The sequence below is a fragment of the Rhinolophus ferrumequinum genome, chromosome 10, assembly GCF_004115265.2.
Source record: "Rhinolophus ferrumequinum isolate MPI-CBG mRhiFer1 chromosome 10, mRhiFer1_v1.p, whole genome shotgun sequence".
Classification (NCBI taxonomy): domain Eukaryota; kingdom Metazoa; phylum Chordata; class Mammalia; order Chiroptera; family Rhinolophidae; genus Rhinolophus; species Rhinolophus ferrumequinum.
The window spans coordinates 21844910-21853431 of record NC_046293.1 but is presented as its reverse complement, the minus strand read 5'-3'; the positions used below and the strand labels follow the sequence as shown (position 1 = coordinate 21853431).

The 8522-nt window shown below is 35.4% G+C and overlaps 1 protein-coding gene across 1 annotated transcript in view; it reads right to left on the bottom strand.

Annotated features, from left to right (window-relative positions):
- LTA4H (leukotriene A4 hydrolase) overlaps positions 1-8522 on the bottom strand; it is a 30522-nt gene continuing 22000 nt past the window's right edge. The window contains exons 12-19 of the mRNA XM_033117213.1: positions 8336-8517; positions 7300-7390; positions 6790-6860; positions 4777-4831; positions 3880-3975; positions 1735-1817; positions 954-1058; positions 1-280 (exon numbers count right to left, since the gene is read on the bottom strand). Of these exons, the coding sequence (XP_032973104.1) occupies positions 163-280; positions 954-1058; positions 1735-1817; positions 3880-3975; positions 4777-4831; positions 6790-6860; positions 7300-7390; positions 8336-8517 (801 nt within the window). The 3' untranslated portion in view covers positions 1-162. The remainder of the gene's footprint in view (positions 281-953; positions 1059-1734; positions 1818-3879; positions 3976-4776; positions 4832-6789; positions 6861-7299; positions 7391-8335; positions 8518-8522) is intronic.

Below are 8522 nucleotides of genomic sequence, written 5' to 3'. Positions count from 1 at the left end.
GGGGGAAGGTAGCTCAGCTTTATTTATGAAAATCACTGACAAAACAATAAAGAGCCAAAAGTAAAAAAGACATTTTTAGTTACAATATGAGCTGAGTTTTATATTTCTTTATGAATTCAATTTCAAAAAGAGAAATGTCTGAAATCAGCAATAGGCAGGTCCTTAATCCACTTTTAAATCTTTCCCCACCAGCATGGCGGTCACAGGGTGCATACTTGCTCTGTGCTCCTGGTAGGTATGGATGGCTTGATCACGGGACTTGTCAAAGGCAGCAAGGTCCCTGCAAAAAAGAAAAAAAAGAAAGAAAGAAAGAAGAAAGATGGATAGTGACTTATTTTGGCAAATATTATTACACTTGTGAAGTAAATGAAAAGTAAACTGATTAACATGACTATTTATGTCATGGTTATATACTTTTTGGAATTCCTATCAAATCCGTAGTCAAAATAATTTCACTGAAATAGTCAAGATACAACTTTTTCTCCTTTTCTCAAGCATTCCTTTGTTATGTGTCAAGCAACCTACCTTTCTACCTCATTGCAACATTTAGATGAAAAAGTTTGGCTTTATCTGCTCAATTCTTCTTGCACTTAACTTCAGACTCTTTTTTCTTGTCCATGCCTACCCACCAATTATCTTCTACTTGCTTTTAAAGATCTTTCTGTGTCTATAAGATTGTCTTCGATTTATTTCCTTTTCACCAGTGTCTAACCCTATTTGGCCCATATTAGGTAAACCATATATAATGCTAATGAAATTATCCCAAATTTTAAATATTTAGAAGTGTTAATTCTTATTCCAAAATTATACCTATAATCTTTAACAAATGTAAAAGTATGTATTATTTTTTAGATTGCATTGTACAAAGTATTTTAACACAACAATAAGAACATTCAGATTTTTCTTCCCCATTCTTTATATGAATTCAAAGCATAGTTTGATTTGGTTCTTACTTGAATAAGGGTCGTGTAAACTTCATTCTTCCTTGTTCAGTCACCATTTTTAAAGCCAAAGGAATTGCTTCCTCCCATTTCGATTGAATGCAGAGCCGTAACCATCTGAAAGGAGGATTTTTAGGGGATATGGGATAGGAAACGAGGAGGAAGAGGTAGGATATGACAGGTACACCTGAAAATTACTTTTGTAATGATGAATAATCCCAGTATAGTTACACTGTGCACTATATTGTGTCTTTATTTTGAGAATCTCATATAGACATATATACATTTTAACAATTGGAGAAGAGAAGGAAGAGGAAGGAGTTTGTTCTTTTTAAAAAGATCACATGTTTTAAAAGGTCTGGATTATGTAGGTGCTCATGTACCTTATATATGCAATTTCTGAAGGAATTAAACTTTGGTTTAAGCCTTACACTACAAATCTGAATTAAGAAAGATTAGTCACATAACAGAATCAAAGATTTCTAACTATTAATATTCCCATTTCAGAGTCAATTTGGCTAGTTGTGGAAGAATGCCTATTTACCATTGAATCCTTAATTCTAATATTTTTTAAAGGAAAGAGAAGCTTAGAACAAATTCTAATAAAGAGATCAATACTATCATCTTATCAATATTGCAACTATTCCTTAAAAAACACTATAATTATATAGAAGCAATACATTGGACAAGGATTTTTCAAGACTCATGTATGCCTCATACTCTGCTTTCCCTTTCTCCACCTTTTAAACTAGTTTTCCACTTTCTTCCACAGAGACAAGTTAAAATGATGTACCTGAATCGTATTTCAGAATTGTTAATGGCATTGAAGTTGTACACCTCTTGCATTCGCTTTATGTGCCCCAATGGAAGAGGTGCCTAAGAGCAAAATAAAAACGTATAATGTATCATTTCAACAGGATTCCTTGGAAGAAAGGAGCTGGAGAGAAATTCTTAGCCAGATTAAAATCCTAAATATTTTGTAATAGAAAAGTAAGTTAGATAAGAATAAAAGAAACAAATGCACACCAAAAAAAATTTGTGCAAATTTATTCTGGGTAAGGATATGCTACTGGGAGCAAAAGGATAATTTAATTTGCCGGGTACATAGAGAATTAAATGAGAATTACTCTCCTCAGACTTTTTGCTATATATAAATATTAACTTTCAGACACTGTCCAGAGTTTTTCAAGTTTTTCCTTATACCTTATCTATTTTAAATTTATTCCATTCTCCAGATTAAATCACAGTTTGTTGATTGTTTTCTCACTAATTACCCCCAGGTTTGTCTTTGTGTATTTTCTCTGAAATCCCTTTTAAATTATCAGTATCCCTACAAAATAACAGTTTTTAAACTTTTATATTACAGACCCCTTTCAGAAGCTGATGAATAATATGGACCCTTTCCTAGGGGAAAAAAAATATATTTACCATATAAACACAAACTTCTGTATCCAATTTCAGGGGGTTCATAAACCTCCTGCGCCCATCTTAACCCATGCTAACAGGAAGAAGAAGTTTGGGTGAAGAAAAGAAAGAAGAGCTCAGTTTGGACAAGTAGAGTCTGAGGTGCCTGTGGAGTGCAGGCTGAGGTAGATGGTAACTCTCCTTTCCAGCCATGACCTCACTTTACGAAACTCTCACTCTACACTCACTAACCATCTCGTCTCTCAGTGATGGCTAGACCTTTCCCAAACTATTTAGTTTCAACTAAACTGCAAGTCCACCCTGGTAGGTCATCTAGTTAAGGTCACCTCCTAGGCTCCCCTACTTTCCTCAGTATTTACCATTCCTGTTCCTGAGTCATTCCATCACGTTTTCTTTCTTCCTGATCCTAAGCCACATGGCAGTGCTACAGACATTTATGAAACTGTGATGACTTGATGCACTAAATAGTGGTCCTCTAAGGTCCCCCGTTGCCTTAAAATCCCATTCCTCATTTTGCATTGATTCTATAGGAAATCCTGTTCAAAGTCTTCTCCATCCGTCTCAAGGTCCTTAGACCTAAGAGCTCCCTGTCATGTAGTAATACTCAGCCATTATCTCCCTCTCAAAATACAGCATCTCCTTTCAGTTTCACATGTTCTTTTAATTACTTGGGTTTGAAACTTTAAATCTGCTTGGACTCTTTCCTGTTAACCCCCAAATCCAGTCATTCACAAAACCCTATGCTTTCATTCTATGTAGTCTCCCTCTCATCTGTCCTAGTCTTTCCTTTCCCACCAGCCCCGTCCCTCATATTCTGTACTCCTTTGAGTCTCCCAACTAACTCCTCTACCAGCGTGCCTCATGTCAATCCAGCCTTCACACCACCCGCAGAGTGGTTGTCATAAGCACCATTTCCTCAAATGACTCTCTTGTTCAAAATATTACATCCGTTCCTATGGGCTAGAATAAAATCTAAAATTCTTAGCATTCAAGACTTATCACATCTGACCCTACCAGACTTTCTAGTGTTATCTTTATTCACTTCTTTACCAGAGCTACGATTTACTCCGGCAACACGGGGCACGCTCCAGCACCTGCTGCTCCCTCCAACTTGAACTTCTCCCTCCCTGCTGACACTGCTCTGCTCAAATGAAGCTTCACTCCTCCAGAATCCTTCTTTGATCACACAAGTTGGGAGTCCTTCTTCAACAATTAAGTTTTTCTCAAGTGATATCTAAAATAGACCTCCTTTTATTGCTAAATTTTGCCTGTGTCATCTTACTAGCTTTGTAAACTTTTTGAGGACATGGTGTATTTTTTTCTTATATATTTTTATATTCAGCACAATACTAAACATAGTAGGCATTCAACAAATGTTAAGTAAATGAATGAATTTTATAAATTTGTTTTTTCCATTAGTTTCCATATTAATATTTTTTTCCAAGTCGGGTCCGATATAAACATTGTGCCTTCCTGCCCATTCTAATTTCTAATGTTTTGAGCTAGTACTTACTCTCTGAAGCATCTGTGCTAAAAATTCATTCAACTGATGAGAAGAGAGCTCTTTCAGGTCTGCTGAGTTGAAGGAATTTAAATCATCTTCTTTGGCCTAAGATAAATGTTACCTGGTTATTTCTATTCATGTACAATTTAATAATGTTTATTGGTTTATCTGACATAGAAGTAAAAATTAAGAAAAAGACGGAAATACAAGAATGCATAAAATTGTAAAAAATAAGTTTAAGCCTCAGCTACTTTAATATTTCTGAGCTTGTGTCACTATAACTATGACTCCTAAAATCTACATTAAGAAAAATCAGACTATTAATAGTAAGAGTGGAGGAAACTTTTGACATCCTTTATACCATCCACGTTAGTCTGTCTTTTATTACAGGGATCTCAGCTAAGAATTCAGAGGATATAGGGAAAATTCTTTTTCTTCCCCAAACAAGAATCATTCCTAAATTTTCCATTATTTTCTTAGACGTGAACAATAATACTGACAGAACGAAAGTGCCTCAATTCTCCCCTAACAGTTGGCATTAGTGGTCACCCAAGATCATTTTAGATTTATCTGGTATGTGTAATGGCTATATTTGAAGTCGTAGCTTATAAAACATTTATGAGGAAAAGAAAAAAGGGAAAACGCAAATCATTTTGCATACTTTTTTTAAGAGTTGAAGAGCAGCAAGAAAAATCAGAACCAATGCCATCAATATCTCCTTGTTTAAACTTCACTTTACACATTGGGAGCTGGTATAGTATCACTTTGGACAAACTTGACTTACAATTAGCCTTTCCAAATACATGAATTCATGAGTAAAATACCCACAACCCTGGGCCCCACCTCCTTCATAGGTAGAGACATATAGATATAATCAAAAAAGGAGTCAAAAACCATACTACTCACAGTAATCCATTTTTGACTTAAGGCGATACAAGCATTTGTCAGAGTCATATCATAACTGCAAAGACAAAAAAAAAAGATTAAATTTTATAAAAATGCACATTCTTTTGCATAAATGAAATTTGAAGTTACAGAACATACTTAAATTTCAAAGTTCTTTCAAAATAAAGATAAAGAACTCCAGAATGATGGAAATAGGAAATCTTCTATCTGACTTAAATGTTATAGGTGTCATCTAACTTGGAAATCCAAGTAGATAACAAATTAATGAGACATCTGATTATTCTTTGGAGAGAATGCTAAACATCTCCGCAAAGATTGTATAAGCTTCACTAGTATATGCTGAAGTAGCTGGGACTCAGCTGAGCACATGTAGTGTGACAGGAGCAGATCTAGGCACTTGGGACAACAGATAAACAACATGGAGTCCTTGCTCTCAGGGATCTCACATTCTGCTGTTCCAATTATTTAACCATCCAACAAATCTGTGAGCACTTACGTGACGGCACTGTTCTAGACGCAGGGGAAATACTGGTGTCATGCAAGACCCTTGGGTGACGGAAGTCATGTGATGACTTCGTTCCTCTTTGTTCAGACAAAAGTGGAAATAAACTTTGACCATTAAGCCAAGCAAGTTACACTAAGTTTTGTTTGTTCTCACCTTAGAAAATAAATAACTCATATGTTTTACAACAATGGAAAAGACCATGTAATATGTGCAAAATTCTTGCAAAGCATTGTCCTCTGTCTGTACATCATGCTTGTTTTCGGTGAAACGTTTCTATTAGCGAACAGAGGGTATCTGTCCTTAGGGCCTAAATGAAGTAAGCTTTGATTAGAAGTTGCCATTGAACCTACTTCAAGAGAGTGTGCGCTCTAGGGGAGATAATAAAGGGGTCAAAGCAGTGACCTTCTTTGAGTCAACTGCCAGTTTATCTTCATGAAGTCGTCAGGCTGTGGACTGTAGGCAAACCCTTTGTTTGTCCTTAAGACCAAATGGGATCAGAGGTCCTGGATTGCTCAGGCAGTAAATCACATTGCTCTAGAACATTACTTAGCACTGATTTCAAAAGGAATGATAGTACAGTGGCGGATCTGTTTCTTGGTGTCTTGAAACTTCCTGCTATTGTAAGGAAAAGAACTAGGTTGGGATTAGTCCAGGGAGAGGAAGCAACTCTTATTTATGGCAAGGTTCCAAACAAAGGAATGAGCAAAACCAGATATGAGCCCTGCTTTCATGGTGCTTCGATGTAGTAAAGGAGAAAGATGTTAATAATCTACAAATAAATGTAAAATTACTACTGTGGCAACAGCTATGAAGAGGCAATACAGAGCACTGAGAAACCCTAAAGGGGAGACTTGACCTGGTTACAGAGGTCAAGGAATACATCCTCGAGGGAGCACGTCTAGAGCTGAGATTGGAATTAACTGGGTAAAGGGTAACTCTATATGGAAGGAACAGCATCCCTGGCTGGAACGTGCAGTTTGCATCCTCACATGACTCGTGGAAGACCAAGGTTCCAGGCCCTGACTGAGGAAGATGTTTAGTTTAAAAGGCACTATATTGGAGGGTTTGAATCTCAAATCTAATTTCTTACTTGCTGTGTAACCTTGGGGAAGACACTTTACCTAGCTAAGCCTCATTTGCCTCCTCTGGAAATGGGGATGATAACTTGTGACACTGTTACAATGATTAACATAATACTTATGTTATTTTCCTTATTGCAAAGGTTTTCAAAGAAACGGCAATATCTTACTCTTCTCTATCTCTCACCATCCTGGTGTAGAAAGAAGGCATTCAATTATTACTTGCAACAAATTGAACTAATTTATATCTATAATATCATATTTTCCTTTTGACCTCAGGATTAAGGTGCAAAAACACCTATGTAAGAACGCTACTCTTCTCATTAACTACTAACAGCTTAAGGAAGGCATAAAACCCTTTTAGATATTTTGAGGAGCTCTCGGATTTAGGAGAATGAGAAAAAAACCATTAACAGAGTAAGTACTGACTTGGGTTTTACAGGAGGCAGTCCAGGAGAGTACAGCCAGGTATTCCAATCAACTTGATTGAGAATATCAACCTGTGAACAGTAAGAACACCCAGTTTGCTACAGAACAATCTCTTTTATTGAAAAAAAAAAAATCTAAAATAGACTTTTAGGTCCTCAAATCTATAATTTTGTCTATATTAACATGTCAAGATAATTTCAAAGTTATCTTTTTGAAAGTAAATTTATATTAATTGTGTTCTGTTAAATAATTAAAATAGGAAAATTAAGTACATACAAAACATAAATTTCTAAAACACGATTACAGATCTCTCTGAAATAGGGAAATTCTACGCATTGCTTCATGTTGTTGAGATCACATTTTGAATAGGAAAAAAATACAATGAAAAAATACAATGAGTCTTAAATTCTAGACCAATGTTACTATTAAGTAATTCAAATCAGCCTAACAAATAGCTATTAAATAAAGATATACTGGGCATGAAAAGTAATAAAGCTTTTAAAAGCCAACCTTATCTTTAAAGTGAGAATACAGGAAATCCTTCCAGTCATCAGTGGTTATGCTCTTGTAGGAAAACTTCTCAACATAAGCCTTTAAAATCCTAGGAAAACCTCTAAGAGTTCAAAAAAAAAAAGTCTATTAATGGAATGGTAGTTATTTAACTTTTTTTTTTCAGTGCTTGGTATTGTACTGTTAACCACAAAGAACATTCAGAGAAGAAGGAAACCAAGAAGGGCTTTAGGAGTGAAGAATGTTTTAAAAAGGAGGTAGGATTTAAGTTGGACTTGAATATATGTAATTTGGTGGAAGGGAGAAGATAAATCCTAATTACAGGTAAGGGATAATACAGAAATGGAATAAAGCACACGTTCTGAAAGCAATGACCCTAGTACAACTAGGAAGGAGAAAAATAAGATCAGCCAGGCAGAATGGGTCTAGATGAGGATGCGCCTCTGAAGTCTAACAAAGGAGAACACTTAAATGCCCAGCAATGGGGAAGGTGACATAACTCAGCACAATTATATAGTGAAATACTCTGATGGCATGAAAAAGTATAAGATAGATTTGTATGTTCTGATATGGAGGGATGTGTGTGAAATATTGAATTAAAAAAACAAATGTAGAGTAAATATATATTGTGATCCATTTTCTGTAATTAAAATAAGTATATATATTTATTTGTCTATTTGTTCATTTATACTTAGAAAAAGATCTGGACCCAAACACACCAAAGTGCTAACAGTGATTACCCTAAGGAGTGGAAAGGGGCTGAGGGACTCTCACTTGTTACTTTTATAAACTTCTGCACCACACAAAATGTTTTCAATGAGTAGACATTATTTTCCTAATTTTTAAAATGCTGAGTGGTGTTTTTTTTTTTTTAAAGTCAAACAGCACAATTTCGAACTCATCAATTATTCAAGGTTTTAAATAGAGCGTTAACATTAGAAAATGATACAGATTTCTTCAGTAGCTATATACAGAATGAACTGGAAGAACACAATGGAAACAACAGTTTAAAATTCTTTCTTATTCTTCATATTACCCTAAAAAAAAAACAATCAGAAAATGCAACAACTTGCCTGGTCCTCCAAGAAGCTGTTCAAGGTAAAAGAGTAAAGCAAAGCCTTTCTCATAAGGAACTGAAGAATATGCTACGTCAGGGTCCACATTCGTCAGATCAACCACAAGTTTGGTAAAAGGATGGGTATCTCCAAAAGTCTTTATCTGCA